Source organism: Pleurodeles waltl, chromosome 1_1, assembly GCF_031143425.1.
Source record: "Pleurodeles waltl isolate 20211129_DDA chromosome 1_1, aPleWal1.hap1.20221129, whole genome shotgun sequence".
NCBI lineage: Eukaryota > Metazoa > Chordata > Amphibia > Caudata > Salamandridae > Pleurodeles > Pleurodeles waltl.
The window spans coordinates 730,377,424-730,394,005 of NC_090436.1; the positions used below are offsets into that span (position 1 = coordinate 730,377,424).

General features: G+C 45.8%; 1 protein-coding gene across 1 annotated transcript in view; it reads left to right on the forward strand.

Moving 5' to 3' along the window:
* The first annotated feature begins 322 nt into the window (after positions 1-322).
* The window catches only part of ROR2 (receptor tyrosine kinase like orphan receptor 2), a 228,377-nt gene continuing 212,117 nt past the window's right edge, over positions 323-16,582 (forward strand). The window contains exon 1 of the mRNA XM_069227391.1: positions 323-776. Within this exon, the coding sequence (XP_069083492.1) occupies positions 683-776 (94 nt within the window). The 5' untranslated portion in view covers positions 323-682. The remainder of the gene's footprint in view (positions 777-16,582) is intronic.

Sequence of the window (16,582 nt, forward strand, 5' to 3'; positions counted from 1 at the left end):
AGAAGTTTAACTATAAAATAACCCTAATAGAGGAAAGGGGGCAAATATGAGCGGCGTAAAATCAGCTGGCAAGTGTGTACAAATGTCGCGCAGACAGTGCTAACTATAAATCACGTGCATACATTTGTGCTGTGTTGGGGTGACAGACGGTTTCGTGTACTTCGATTGTGAGTGTAGTGTCCGGTTGAAGCTCTATGTGGCCATTTGAGGGGTGATTGTTTCCCAGCGCAGTGGCCGCGGTGGTTCTCCCCTCTGCTAGGTGTAACCTTCACTTCTGCAAACCAGCCAACCGCGTGCAGTGGGCTGGGCTTCGGGAGGCGGCGGTGCGCCTCTCCTGGGCTGGACCTGGTGGTAGCGCTGAGTCCGCACTCAGTGGGACAACAAACTTTTCCATCTCTTCCATCAGGGACCGGCTACCGGGACTGAGATACACACAGACAGACAGCCTGTGGAGAGCCACCTCCTGCTTGCACAGTGGAAGCGCACTCCACCGGCAGCTCATACCGAGGGACAGGCAGAGAAGACCTTTGTGGAGCCGAAGGGTGGTTAGGGGCTGGAAGCTGCCGGCACAGGGGGGTCAGAGCGTGACTGCTGGCAGGAGCCTCCCACGGGCTGGATTGATTTCGGTGGACGGGGTGCAGACTGCAGGACCAGGGACTGAGAAGCAGGAGGCGCCGCGAGGATGCTGTGGACCAGGGCGCAGTCAGGGGGTCTCCTGGGGGCTCTCCTCATCGGACTGCTGCTGACCTCCTCGCTCCTCCGGCTGAACGCTGCAGGTAAGACCCCGGAGCCTCTCGCCTTACACAGCGTGCTCTGTTTTCACACTTCCCTGGGTAGGCTGGGGGTATCGCTGTGACCAGGGAAACGTGGCTGGGCATTTATTAAGAGCCGCACAGAGAATGAGTCTGGAATGAAACTTTGGGATGCAATTAACCCCCCCTCCCTCCTCATTTCCTGAAGAAAGCAACCGGAAAAGCCCCCTGCCCGCCGCAGATGTCTGGAATTCCAGACTGAGGGAGGGGGCACGGGGTCAGGGACTCGATTGCTTAGCTGACCCTTCAGATAAATCCGGCCTTGCATCTACTCCCCGGGGACCCCCTACGCTCGGGCTCCGTCCAGGGCACCGCTGCCGGCTGTCACCGGGGTGCCTTGATGTCCCGAGGTGCCTTGGCGTCCTGAGGTGCATACCAGTACCCACTGCCCTGTGCTGTGGTAGAGGAGCCAGGAGGTCACTCCGTCTGGGCAGTTTCTCGTGAATTTTGGTTCCGTAGGGGGGAAAAACATAACCCTAAAGAATGCATTGGGTAACAGGCTGTTTGTCCGTGGTAATACGTGACCCAGTGTTGCGGCTGCTGTTAAACTAAATGCTTTTCTAGTCCGGAGGTGGGGTATGTCTGCGGTGCCGAGCTGGTTTATAATGTCATAGGTACGTTTTTCGTTGGCGGGGAGGGGGGGGGGGGGGCTAGTTATCATCACACTTTTTGGCCGTACATAGAAAAAAACTTGTGCTGCAAATACAGTTGTATTTCATGATGTGTGTGCCGAGTTGTGCCTGCCTCTCTCTCTCTATATATATACACACACACACACAACTCTCATCTGCGCCCAACGGTTCTCATTGTGAGACAGAGTTGGTACATTTCCCACTTTGTACTCCTAACAACCATAAGGTTACACAAAGTACTATCTGTATATATAACTCACGGACACATTTTTCAGAAGAGTTGCCTTCAATTGTTTTAAGTGCGATGGATTAAAGTGCACAGCACCGTTTTAGTTTTCTCCTCTCACTATCTGTCGCTCCTCCAGCTGTTCACTTTGCCCCGCGCAGTTGCTTGCCAGTGTGCGCTTTAAAAATGATAATGTTTGTCAGGAATGCCATTGAAATGCAGCGGCCCCTGTGCTGTGTTTGGGACTGGCCACGGTGCTGCAGATTAGAGTGGACGTGCTAATCAATGGCCCGTTTGAGGGGACGTCCCGTGCCTTTGTGGCGTTCCCTAATCCATTTAGCTCTCTGCAGGAGGTGACAGATGCCTGGATTGTGTGTTTCCTGTTGTTCTGCTCTGCGGGGCCCCGGGCCCCTCTTTCTGCCATTTGTTTCCCTTCAAGGGGGGGTAAGGTGGCCAGGGAAAATAGTAGCTCTTCGGGTTTGGGCCCAAAGCCACCTCGTGCTGGTTCTCCTGGCGTCTTTTATGTCTCTCTCTGAAACATGCCAGGGTCAGGCTGCTGGCTCTGCAGCTTGTGGTGCCTTGTTTTGTGTGGGTGGGGGAGGGGTTGACCTCACCACGGTGTTTACCACGGTTAATGAAGATCAGATGGGAGTCCACGCGCAGCCGCTCTCTGGGCCCAATCTGAGCACGGCTCCTAAACGACGCAAACAATGCGTCTCTGCGTCGTTCGCCTTAAAGCAGCACCATACCAGCCCGTTCCTGGCTTACTATTCTCTATAACTCATATTTTGTTTCTTCAATGTGTACAATTGTGAAATGAAGAATTGTTTGCAACTCTTTTGCGTGTGAGGGTTCATTGTTATTACACCCTGCTTTTTTCTTGGCATTCTTTGCGTTCACATTTGAAGACGGGTCCTCCGAGAGCAGTAAAGCGCATACAAGGATCTATAAAATGCATATGTAACTCCAGGTGGTGCAGTGAAATGTTTCAACAACTCCACGCAGAAGAACCTATTACGTTCTTAGCTCAGTGCCAGGAATGGCGGAAGGTGTCACGCATGGCACAGGGTCACTTAGCCTCTGCATGAAAGATACAGTGATATTACCAGGACCTTTCAACTTATTCAACGGAAACCACTGATAATTGAAGTTTGTTCATTTTATTTAACAGCCAACTTCGTACATGTCACCGGAGGCACCGGCACCAAGTACTGCTTTGTAGAAAAATAAAAAGGGATGATGGCCCACATTTGGAAATGTTAATTTACCGTTTGGTGTTGCATAACAAAAACAGGGCGGACTAAGGGCATAGGCCCATTGGGTTGGGGACCCTGCAGCTTAAGCGCTAGATACTTGCTTCTCGAGTTAGTGCTCGTAAAAGACACAGCATGCCGAACACGAGGGAGTAAAGTCTTCCACAGCACTGCATGCTTCCCTCACACTGTCCACCCCAACCGTGCCACCCGTTTCCAGGCTGATGGGAAGGTGCTCATTTAGTTTGTGGGCCTCTTCTACAAGTGTCAGTTTTGTGTCTCTTGTGAGAGTGAGTCTGGAAGGAAGAGGTAGTCCCAACAAGAAGTGTTGTATGTAGTTTAGCAGATTAACAAATTGTAGTAGCCACACAGCCCTGGGCTGCCATTTTCTTCCAGCAGCAACGGAAGGGTTGAGGGAGAGGCTAGAAGTAGCTGCAAGCAGACTTCCTGGCAGCATGGATATGGCTTACTATAAGCACTGACTTTCCACACTCTGGGTCAGTCTTAGGTCACCAAGAGAGGACAACAAGCTTTGGGCCTGATACTTGGAACATGGGTCTGAACTCTGCTGGGGCGGGAATAGAAACTACTGCCCATTGGCTGCTTTCTCTGTCAGTCGGACAGCATGACAAACAGGGGTACCCAGAGCACGCTATCGGGGAGCCAGCCTGCTTCGCACATTGCATCTAATTCTATAGAATGAATATTTTTGTGAAAACCGCGTGGCTCAGTTTGGTTAATGTGATGGCCTTTTAGCACAATGTGATGGGAATGAAAGCTGGATTGTGACAGATATTAGGGGGTTGAAACAAAACTATTGTGAGGAAAAAGTAGACAAAAACATCGCCTCAGAAATAGAATGAAAAAAAGGTGTGGTTAAGTAAATGAAAAATGTGCCATATAATGCCAAAGTTGGTGTACTGAGAGTATAGGCACCCTTTTGCTAAAGTAAAGAGGGGCATTTACCGTAATGTGGGAAAAGGGGACCGGAAGATGATTTTAAGATTCAGGGAAGGGTGGCATTGAGGGGTTATGCAAGTTGTTTGGTAGGGTTCAGGGACTGGTAGCTTTAAGGAGGTGCTAGGGACTTTTATTAAGGGGTAGAAAGGGATTTTAGGGCTCAGGGAAGTGTAGCATTAAGGGTTCCGTGTTATTAGGGGTCAGGGAAGGGGACATTACAGAGTTTTTTAGGGTTCAGGGAAGGAGGGAAGGTTTTTGGGGGATTAGGGAAGGATAACATTAAGGCATTATTGGGGATCGAGGAAGGGTAGCATTAAAGGTTTTTTAGGGTTTATGGAAGAGTGGCGTTGAGGTCTAATAAAAGGTTTTTAGGGGTCAGGGAAGGGTAGCCTGAAGGGGTAATCGGGGTTGGTGGCTTCAGGGAGTATCAGTGTAACTTTGTGGTCAGTAGTTATCATAGTACAGTAAGATAATTTAAAGAATGTAATAAAAACGACTTAAAATTAACATTTTTGTGTAGTGTGAATTTATTAACTACAACCTGTAAGGACATGCAGCCCAACGTGTCTTGTATGGGGACTCTGTGTGGTGGGTGTGATGGGCTGGGACCTACATTGTGGTAGAAATTAAGACTTCTGGGTAGATTTTAGGTCTGCTCAGCATAGTGTTTTGGATTCTAAGGGCACAGTGTGGCCGATGTGAAAGTTGCTAGGCAAGGGATAGTGGATGCAAAGGCATGGTAAAGGTTGTTGTGTATGTAACATCTTATAGGCATGTTTCAATGAGAGGGCTGCATGGCAGTTTGGTCTGCCCCTCAAAGATGCAGCAGTAGGGAAGCGGACATTCTCTGGGTACCTCAAGATGACCTATATACATTGTTTTGCCAAAGGGTACATGCCAGCGTGATGCATACCCTTTGCTTCGCCGAAACGCATACACTCGCTACATAAGGGGCTTGCCTAAAATGAAAGCTAATTTGCCTAAAATGTCATGTTTCTCTACAGCGAGGAAATTAATTATAGACCATTGCTTTTGGGTAACCTTGGTAGCTCGAGCTTCTTACAACTCTTTTAACATAAAACGTACAAGATTGTAGCAGTCTTACAGAAGTTGAGGAAGCATACTGTTTTTCATGTTTAGCTGCTGCCTCAATATTCCTATTTAGGGATATAATGAAAGCCGTTATCTGCTCATTTTGGTGCAGAAGCCACTAGGACTGTGCATGACTTACCATAGTTTGGCAGTGAGATGGGGGTGGGGGAGGTTAGTGGTTGGACAGAGGGGCAACAGTAGTATTTGTGTAGCAGAGCAGCAGTAGAAGCGAAGAAGGGCAATATCCGCGACAGAGGATCAGTGGTTGTGTCATGGAAGGGCATAGGCCTAGGCTGTGATAGTAACCTTGAGGTGCATAGGCCAGGTGTTAGTGACCAATGGAACAGCAGCAGTGACATATGGAGCGTTGATGTAGGAAGTGGCTGTATTCCTTTTACTACTGACGCTACCAGACCTCAACTTTCCACAGATCCACTCTTTGCCTTTATGCTACAGCAGCGATTTTCTAGCAGATATACGTCACGGAAGTTCCCCACCCCAAGGTTAATATTCTTTGCTATTCAGTGTTTGCATTTGACATTGCTTTTAATGAAAAAAAAGTGTGCTTTATCTAACTTCCCAAACTGTCTGGATGTGTAGGCTTGTCTGTCTGAGATGTGTTCGGGTGTTTACGGTCTGTAAGTACTTGACGTGAATCATGCTGACGTCATCACAGCGTTCCCCTGAGGCCTAGTGGCAGTATTCACTTTGATCGCTGATGGCGGGAGCTGCTCCGGAGGAGGGCCTTTTGCAGTCCCAGTCCGGATTCTTCTTGACGAATGCAGCGAGAAGGAGGGGGTTACTTGGAGCAGTTTGGTTTGGGCACGCGGATAAGTGTGTTGAAAGGGGAAGGTCCTTGGGCAGTGCTGCTGTTTGAGACTCGTAACTCATTACACAGTGAAACCCCAGAGAACCTGTTTAGCGGCCGAGCACTCCAGAAAGGGCGAAGCCAAAGTGGTCTGCAATGGACCCTTTCTTCAGAAGGCGCAGGGCGGCTACAATGGCCGTATTCACAGCTCGCGGACGCGCAGTCTGCCGTTCACAAGGTGCCAGTGTGCAGCCACGCCGGCTTTACTGCCCCGAGAGGTATAATTGACTTCCACCGAGCGTAAGATGTAAACCGGGCGCGAGGTATCAAGCGCCGAATGTTTTCGGATTCTTCTGGGAATGGCCCCTCCAGCCTACATAAAAGTAGAGCTTTGAAAAGTGGGCCCTGTGGCTCGCGGAGAACAAATGGGCCTTTTCAAGCCAAAGTGAACCTGAGACACTGTGACCAGGTTTAGAAAGCTTGGATGCTCTCCACCGGGGAGGCCGCTTCTCTGCGGAGCTTTGAGAAGAGACATGCTGGAGAATTTGAAAGAACATCATTTAATCGACCCCACTCCCTGCGCCAGTGACCACATTTCATTTTACGCTGTTGCATGTTGTATAGGGTCCTATTTCATGACGCGTTTAGGAGTAAAATGTGTAGCCCCGGGGTTAGTGTAAAATTTAACTGGGAGGGTAAAATATTGACTGCAACCAATTAACCGGCTAGAGGATGTGACTAATCGGCTGCAGCATGATGGGACTAGGGTGCCTCAAAATGTGTGTGCAAGATTAATGTGATGTCACATGTGTCTGCATATGTGAGGCTCGGCCATCCCAAAGACCTTTGTAATGCTACATTCCTCGCAGGCCTCAGGCCGCCACCACATGCCTCCCCTGGAGGGCCTCTGCTTCTCCTGTCACATCTGGCACAGTTCCGCCTTCTGCTTTCCAGTGCTGGGGGGTGCATTTGTTATGCTGCCTGGTAGCTGTGATATTTATCGAAAGAGCTGGGAAGGAGGCGGTTGCCCGGGGTACGCGCAAGTGCTTAATTTTTGAAAAAGTGAGTGCCAGGGCACAGCTCAGGGGGCCGATGCAGCTGGCATTACTCATTGCCCCTGCCAGCGCTATCACCAACGCAACTGCTAATTATCTACAAGTGTGATAAGACTATCCAGGACACCCAAAGCTATAAGAAAGGCCTGGACGGCTGGAATTTTTATTTTTTATTGAATGTTGCAGTATTATATATTCTGTAGATAAACTCACTGCAATAACAGACAAAAAGTGCCACCACGTAGTGATCTGTCATAATTGCCAGTGTTGAGAATTAAGTGCCAGTGCCGAGCACTGGCAAGCACAGCCTCAAATTAAGCACTGGTACAAGCGCAGAGCATGCCGGACCAAAACAAAACTACACTTATCAATGAATGCAGGTTGTGAATGGGAGAAGGAGCCTGTTGATAAATTGGGATACTACTACCCACACTCAGCAGCATTAAGCAAACATGCTACTATATAGAAATAACATCCTCTCTGTCTTTCATTTGACCCATTCTTTATCCGCCACCCTGCCCTTGCCCCATCCTACATCCCCAGACCATATTAGCCATCCCAGAGAGGCAATACTTAATATTTGCTGATTCTCTCCATATGTCAGCTGCCAATTGATCATAGTAGCACGGCAAGGTTTTGCTTCACCATTCTGGTGACAGCTGCTATTTAATGGGGAAGAGCACGTCACGAGGTCTTGTGAGACATGCCACTGGGCACAGTTCATATTTACCTACTATTTAAAGTTTAAGGACATTGTTAGTGTAACATTCGTTTACAATTGAAGAAGTTTGGATTGGCCTGTAAAAATATTTGGAACCAGAGGCATTTATATGGTTAGCATTTGTTTTTTGCTTAACATTGGCAGAGTGGATTTCGTGTAATTGGCAGCACCAATTCCTGCTAAATATAGCATGAAATGGTGTCATATCGTGTTGAAGTATCATCTGAATAAAATATTATTTTATTAACATTTTCTTATTTTAGCAACATTCACATTTATTTTGCTCATTTTCTCTTTATGTGATGTGTGTGGTAGTATTTTAAGCAAGGTCAATTTTTCTGCACAATTCTCTTGGCATGTTCTGAAATGGCGATTGCAACATGGCTCTGTCACAGTCCCCAAATTACACAGAGATTTGAGAGCCTGTTGGAGACTAAGGGGGATTTCTCACATCTAGCGTCCTTGATAATGCCATATGTGTGACGAGTGGGGAACCCCTACTTAAAATAAATGAGGGGGGGGAGGAGTCCAAGAGGCTGTTATACGCAGTAAAGTAAAGATGTCTAAATAAATAGTCCCCAAACCACAAATGGACAGCCCAATACTGACTGACTGTGTTTGAGAGTAAACAATTCTCAGGCTGCATTTATTACACATCCAGACATGATTAACATTTCCTTCATAGTTACGTAACACGCCCAATATATTCAATTTCAACAGTAATTTAAACATTGAATCAACTATCCAAGATCTCCTTGGCGTCATGGTTGACAACCTTGCTTGCCATTATCAGTTAATTGACTTGGGCTCCAGTGAACCCCCAGCACCCCTATATGTATCTTTTTGACAGAATGAGTTCGCCCACTCCCTCATACTAAGGGATTCTGGGCCAGTATGTAGCTGCCCCCCTAGACAGCCATGCCAGGTCCAACCTTTAAAAGGAATGCCCTGTGCACACCTTGGGAGATGGGCCTTAGTTTCCAGTCCTTAGCTTGGACACCTGGTGTAAGCAGCAGCTCTCCAGTATCTCCAGGGCAGTACTATAGCCTATACTAGAAGGGCTATGGGCAATTGCTGTAGTGACCATTCCAGGCCCCACCCTGAACACTGAAGTACCACTGCCCTTGCTCTGATTAAGAATTAAAAACAAATCAATCCAGACTTTGCCCGACTTTTCGATGCTAGATGCTAAGGCGTCTTCCTGCTTTGTGGCCAACCACAACTACCTCCGCAAAATACAACAAACACCTGACCTAGAAAAAAGCAATCAAGAATGTGAAAGAATACAATTAAGAAAATGACACAAGAAGAACTGAACTGGACCAAAACCCCTCATCCCGTAACTTCACATTACGGATGGGTTGGCAGGTAAAATGGCAACATGGGTGTTGGGAAGTGGGGGCACCTAGCACGTCAGTGGGCTGCAGGGCCACCATTAGGAATCCGTAAGGCCAGAACCTGCTTAAACCAACTTAAATGGTGATTGCTTATGGTCTCCAAAGTCCCACCCAAGTGACCTTGCTGCCCCCACCAGCCAATAGGAGCACATTATCTTTGCATTCGTTTGCCTACACTCAAACACCTAACAAAAGATAATGCCACTAGCCATTGCATTTTTTCTCCCAGGTGTAGCCCACACCTATATACCCCTATGCCATGGCGGCTCCCCATTTTGCTCAATCTTTACTGAGGCATGTGAAACACAAAGCACTCAGTTTTAGAAAGCCACTTTTCATATAAAAAGGATAAACCTTTTTCAGTAACGCTAATAAGGAATTGTATTTCGTGTTTTCTGGTTTTGTCTATGTTTTAAAACTATAAACACCCTTGAACAATCTCTAAGAGAGTCAACTTATGTTTTGTATATTTCCCAATTCAACACACCCAAGATGTCTCGCTGTAAGTGATATTGCATTTGTTGTTTTTATATTCGTGGATCTGCTATTGAGAGGAGGAACATGAGCATCTCACAGCCATGTATATTTCCAAGATCGCCCATTTCACTTATTGTGACGAATCTACTTGTAGGCTTTCACCCTTTTATACTTAATTAAATAAAACCCAAGGAAACAAAATTTGCAACACTTACGCAATGCAGAGTCTTGCACAAGTCACCTACTTTACAAATGGTAATTGCATATTTTGTAGGGGGATCGTAGTTTTTCTTGGAGAAATGAATGGTCCAATGCAATAAAATGTTATAATGGGATGTGAAGTAGAAGACAAACTGAGGCACTTTGAAACTAGTGATAAAGCTCATATCCAGCATGACATGGTTGCTTTGAAAAGTAAATGTCCAACACGACCACCAATGAGAACAGCAGATGCCATTTAGCATGCTGTAACAGGTACCCACATCCTAACCTGATGCATCAACAATTAAAGGCAAAGCATTAACAGCTAATAGTCAACAGGTGCGCGAAAGAGATACCCTTCTTGTAGTTGAATTACACAATGTGAATCCAGAAAAACCTGGCATCGATCTTGCTTTCCCCAATTGGCCAAATTATATGATCCCAGGCAAACATGTAATTTAACTGTGCCTCATTTTTCTGTATTCTCACATATGCGAACACCTTAAAATACATGAGCTCACGACGTGTGCTGTACAAAAACCTCTTGCATTTCATTCAATATACTGTAATGTTTCCTTGTTTATAACGATGGAGGCCACATATAGTGTCCACATGACAATTGATTTGTCTTTTAGTTCATTATGGAAGAGCGCCCCCCCCAACATGGGGGGAGCGCGGACCCTTAGGGGTCGGGGTCGCTGGGGCCGGAACCTCACACTAGTTGTGCGCAGGCTGGCCTATGGGCTTCCGCTCGCGCGTCTCGCGAGACGCGAGGGCGGAAGTCCGACGCTTGGGGAACGTCGGTGGTCGGCGGCAGTGCCAGACCGGTTTGGGCCATCGCGCACTGGTGGGGGGGCATAAAAGCACCCCCCCCAGAAGGTTCTGCCTTCTTACTTCGTGCATGGCGGTTGGTGTATGACCGGTGTTGGGGTAAGGGCCCTATGGCGGCCTCCGAGTCCTAATGGTATTGCCACATGGGTGGTGTGGATGGGGCATGAATGTTTAAAAATTATCATGTTTAATAAATGCCTCTCAATGTAGTGATATAACCCGATATGCTAAGGTGAAACACATCACGATGTTAAGGAAATACACATTTTTTAACTTTGAAGAGATTTTAGCATATTTTTACATGATGTTTTTTGTAAGAGTTACATGCCAAACGTTTCCATGGCTTAGCTCGTGCTGCACTCCTTAGAGCTAAGACGAACCCTGGCTCAGCTCTTAGTGTTAATTTGTTGGCTTGTTCACCTCTAGTCATGAGATGCTGATGATCGCTGGGCTAGGGATTAATATATGCCTTTCGTGTCCACTGCTCAAAAACAAATCCCATTTACCAGCCTATTATAAAGTAATGTAGGCAGAGGGGGGAAATTCGTACAGGTTGATGGGCTTGGAGGAAAGCTGTTCTATCTGTATCTGCCATGGCTCCCCTTGTGCCCCACTATCTAAAACAGCAAAGTTGTTCCAATTTACAGTTCCCTAGGGGTATTTGCCTTTTCCAGGCTGTGTTTTTCTGTAGTTTTTTCATGCAACATATTACTCACACACAGTGCTAGTGTGAAGAGGTCACCCCTGTGAGGTTGTGTAAATCCAGGTTATGCGGTGGGGGGCATGATTGAGAGCTGTGGAGTTTGTGCCAAACGCAGAGTACATTTCTCACAGTGCCTGTCAGTGGGTCATAAAGGCGTTTGGAATACATGCTCCTCCAACCCTTGGCTTTGCTGCAGAGTGCACAGTGCAATGGCCAAGTGTGCCACATACAATGCAATTTTATACCAACATGTGTGAAGTAGGTGCACAGCTGTTATATTAAAATATCGTCAAGGAGAAAGTTCAAGAAAATGCAGTGCGTAAGGCTGAGTGGGTGCAGTCTATGGGGGTGGTTAAGTGAAGGATAAGAAAGGAAGTATATGCTGCGGAGAGTAAAAAGAGAATGCTAATGAGGAAAGAGGTGTCTGAGGTATGCAGATTGAGTGTTTCAGAAATATATGAGGTGAAAAAGAGCATGTGCCTAACCATCGTATTGCAGAAGAGAGTGGTATAAAGGGAAAAGGAGTGATTGTAATGTTTAATTCACAGGTGTGTGTTATATATATATATATATATAAATATAATTCACACCACAAAGATGCTGGAGGCATCCAGCCTCTGGGCCGGGGTTTGGTTCGGCAGGCATCACCTCCGAATACAGTCCTTGCGCATCCAACCTCTCCGATGAAGGTTAGAGAAAGAAACAAGCCACATCAATGGGATCACTTGAAAATGCTTTATTCGGCAGGGTACATATATAGCTATATGACAAGACCGCCAGTTTCTGAATACATTTCATCAGCATCTTATTCCACGGAAGTCTGCATCATCTATTTATGCGTATGCATGGAGACAGTGTGAGAGTATTATTTGTGGCGTACGGTACCACCAGTGTTCAGGCTGCCCGCTGCAGTATGGGGTCAGCTGTATATATATGTGTGTGTGTGTGTATATATATATATATATATATATATATATATATATATATATATATTACACATGCGCGCACAGTGTTTATGATTGCCCCTTGTAGGGGGCCCACTGGTTTTATCTGTGGCCCATTGTGTGCCACCCTAAAAAAAAATCACATCTAGAGAATCCACTGCTTTTATTTTGCCTGTTAGCCAACACTTTAATAACTCAGGTTTTTCAGAGTGATTTCCATTTCAACTTAGTGAAACCTTTGTGGATCACATCGATTTTATGCTTTGATCAAGAACTTAAAATGTATTTCTTTTGCATGATTTTTCACGTATGAAGCAACAGTGCCATGAATCTAGTAACCCACTCTTTTAGAGGAATTCAATTTACCTCATGTTTCACTAATTGCCTAAAATGTCTTGCCCTTAAGACTGAGGGCAGACAGTCAAAGTCAGGGCTGTCAATGGGTTAATGAGTGAAACGTGGGGAGGTTGCTGAGTCCCGAGAATCACATCATTTAGTGAAGTGCTGAAGGCAGCTTTAGGATCCCTGTTCCAGTGAGAAGGTTCTTCTGCTCTAGCAAGGTTCCTCCCCCCAAGCAGACGCCTTTGTTTCACTGTATCTACCAGTCAGAAGTCCCACTGCAGAGAATACACAGATGCTGTCATTGTTTAGTACCTGCAGGGCCTGCATTCAACGCCGCTTTTTTCCACGATGTCAGATTCCAAACATTGGCAAGGTCTGCTGCAACCCAGTGACTCGGTGGGGCACGGGATACCCATGCTGGCTGGGAAGAATGCGACGCTTTAATTACTATTTACAAAGGCTGAAAAGTGAAGCTGCCAGCATTGTGCCCCTGTGTTTAGAAGAGCGAGCTATAAAACCCGAGACCCAGGAAGGCATCCAGCTTGAGCTACTGTCACCGTGCGCCCCGAGGCGGGCCACTTAACCTCGCCCTAATGTAGGCCACCCTTGCTCCTCACTTGAGTGGAAAGGAGAGCAAGTCCCGGCAGACCTGAGCAGGGCAGGGCCGTACGCCTGACCTGCCTGGTGGAAACCAGACTTCAGGGCAGCAGATGTTAAGTGCCTCTGCTGGCACACAGGGCAGCGCGTCTTGGGCACAGGCTGTTCTGTGTGGGAGGCACTGTACCTGAAATAGCAGGGCCAAGTAGAAATGCAAAGGGGACATTTTGTGATGTGGTTGCATGCTTTTTTTTAGGGCATGCCATGGAGCTTGTTTCAGCATTTACACAGCAGAAGGAGCCAATCTGTTATCTCTGACACCAGTTGTCAAACTAGAGCCAGATCAACCGGGTCATCAAATATCATGCCATTTCTACATCTTTATATCCATGTGCTGCTCCTATTGTAATTCCCAGTATGTAGATTTGCCTGGAGCAACCTTCAAAGAGTTAAAACTGATCCAGATCAGAGGTGCCCAGCTTATTCTCAAATCCAGTCATAAAGGTCATGTTTCACAGGGTCCCTCTCTATTCCTTAAGTGGCTACTATAATGGCACATGGGGGGTACGGTTCTTACTCTGTAGCACAGGCATTACTAGAAACAAGCATTGACAAAGCTGATAGGTCTTGCTTATATTTTGAGTCCGGACAAAAACATTACAAAGCCAATGGAGTTCCACAAGGATAGGGGTGATGTAATCATATTTTTTAGGCCCTGGTTGAGACTTGTTGCAGCATGTACAATGCCCCTAAGGGAACTCAGTACTTTGCTTTGGCTAATGTGATAATCTGTCTGCGTGTTGTGTGAAGGGACATCAGTATCAAGAGAACATCAGTAGTTCTGTTTCCCTTCCCTTTTCCTTTCTGCCTGTGGATGGATCGTTACTGCCATTCAGATCTGTAAAATACCAGGCTACTATAATTTTTGCCTTGCATTTGCACGTTGTAATTGAGAAGTGGATGGTCACATAGCGTTCTAAAAAGTTGTTACGTTGTTTAGAAGAGTGTTGTCACTAGATGTGGAGTTGATGTGGTGAGAGATGATTTGAAACATCTGGCTCCGGAGAAGACTTTGAAGGATCTGAAGGTTTGGTCTTCTCTTTTGCAGGTCTTGTTTTTTTTTTGTTGGTAACATGCTGATCATGGAGATATGAATGAAAGTTCGCTCAGTCCAGTCCAGGAATGTGGGTGTTTTTGCACTGGATTGTTGGTGATGTTGAGAAGGCTAGGTGTATGGTGTCCTTTAGAGAGTGTTGGTTGTGTGACTTGCTGTATTATGTTAAGTTTATTGTTGAAGTTCAAGATGGTGTCTTTTTTTTTTTTTTAGCTTGTGTTATCTGAGAGGTTAAAGTCCCCCAAAATGGAGGGTGTGGGTATGTCAGTTAGATGAGGTGGTGACTGTCTGCTTCATGTACCTGCTGCATATTCTTCACTTCACCCCACACACACAATACTCTTACTCACTTGGGAGCGCTGCATTTTCTTTAACGTTTGGCCTGTCAATATTTGGACATCTGTGTACCTCCTCTACACACTTTCACATAGATTCACAATTGCAATTGGCACACTAGATCATTGATCTGTGTGCTTTGCAGAGAGCCTAAGGATTGGATGAGCACCAATTTGGAATTCCTTTATCATCCACTGATGGGCAGTGTGAGAAATTTGCACTGACTTTGGCCTAATTTACACAACTCTTAATTATAGCACTTTATAAACCCTCATCCACAACATGAACTTCCACATACTCCCAGAGGCGACTTTGTTCATGCTATGCACTTTACATGAGTAACAGGTTGCATGAAAAAAACTACAGAAACACAACATCCTGGAAAAAACAAATATTCTTAAGGAATGCAAGAGTGAGTAAAACATTAAATGTAAACAGAAACAAAATTGCTGTTCCCAGGTTGAGAAGGCAGTGTCCGTTTTTCTTTCCAGTTTTGGCTGTCCCCCATAGTGGGACTTAAAGTGTAGCAGGACAGGTACAGATTGTGCACTGGCCAAACATATTCCCCTCACTCCGATTGCAAAGCAACTTCTTGACACAGCTCTTATACAAAGAAATACTGTCATATGTTACTCCTGAACCTAACCTCTTAGTCACTATTTTTGTCCCTTTTTGTTAGAAATCCCATTTATCGAAAGGTGGCTGATATTCATATTGAAATCTTTAATTCTCTTTATTGTTCTGAGGCTGCAGCTCTTTGAAAGTCCTGCAGACTACTACTCATCTGCTAAGTGTCCCTCATAGGTTTTGGAAATTGAGCTAGCAGAGGAATCTGCACAGTTTCACTAGTATCTGTTCAGCTCTTTCTGTATATATCCGTGTACACCCTTATACAGCTTAGAGCTGCAACTGCAAAGCTGCACACTCAGTAAACTATGAAACCACACAGCAACTTTTCCCTATCTTTTTCCAGTGAAGGCTGTGCAGACAGCTGATGTACTTAAAGCATCATCTGTAAAACTCTTGCAAACTTCAACCCTTTGGTACCCGTAGCCATGCCCAGCAAGTAACAATGCTCTTTCTTTCCAATTGGGTGAAGACAGCTATCGTTCCACTTTTTTACTTTCGAAAATAATCGTTAGGCTGTTGGGTACCACAATGGTCTTTACTTTCACTCCTCTTTTTAACCTCGATTTGCTTTTCATGAGATACCAACAAGCAGTGCTTCTGCAGATGGTGAATGATACAGTCTCATATTAAACCAGCTCCTGGAACATTTCACTGACTGTCTCCAGTCCATCTGTGTTTGGTCTTACCATGACTGTTGGAAAATGAATCCCAATAATGCCACCTCAATCAATGCCATTGTTTCCAGTCCAGGTCTTTCTTCAGTCAGCTAATAGCATTCTTGCCATTCCAGTGATGGTTTATTTCCATGGACCCAACTAAACTACTGCACTTAAAATAACAATGGTTTATAACTGAAAAGCACAAGACTTGAAATCTGGGTCCATGATAACGCCTGTGCACTTGAACATCATTTGCTTTCCGATATGAAAATGAAGCATGCACATTGGGGGTGGTGCTAAGAGCACAAGTCATCTTCCCATGTACTTTAAAGCGACAGGAGTATGTATGCGGTTTTACCATGTGTTGGCTCTCATGAGCCAAGTGGTGGGAACGAAATGCTGACATCATCAGAACGTTCATACCCTTGGCTCTTAAAGCCATTTTCCTGGCTGGACATATTAAAAGGCTCACACGGGGAAATCAGCAGCCTGTCATTCGTAAATAAATTAGGTTTAGAATTGAGATTAGAATGCCGCTGCCCAAACTTCTGCCCAGTAGCCGCGGCCGGCACTATTAAATGTCTGCATAGTCTTCAATCCACCTCAGGCCTCTCTAATCCAGTAGCAGACACTCCCTGCCTCTTTACCTCATTCTTACAGTTTCCTGATGTCCCCATTTGTGACGGTTTTCTATCTTTCTTTTATTCTTAACACTTCTGTGTTTTTCCTTCACTTGCTTTCGGGAAACATCTGATAAGAAAAATACATACAGGTTTCCAAAAATTTGTTTCG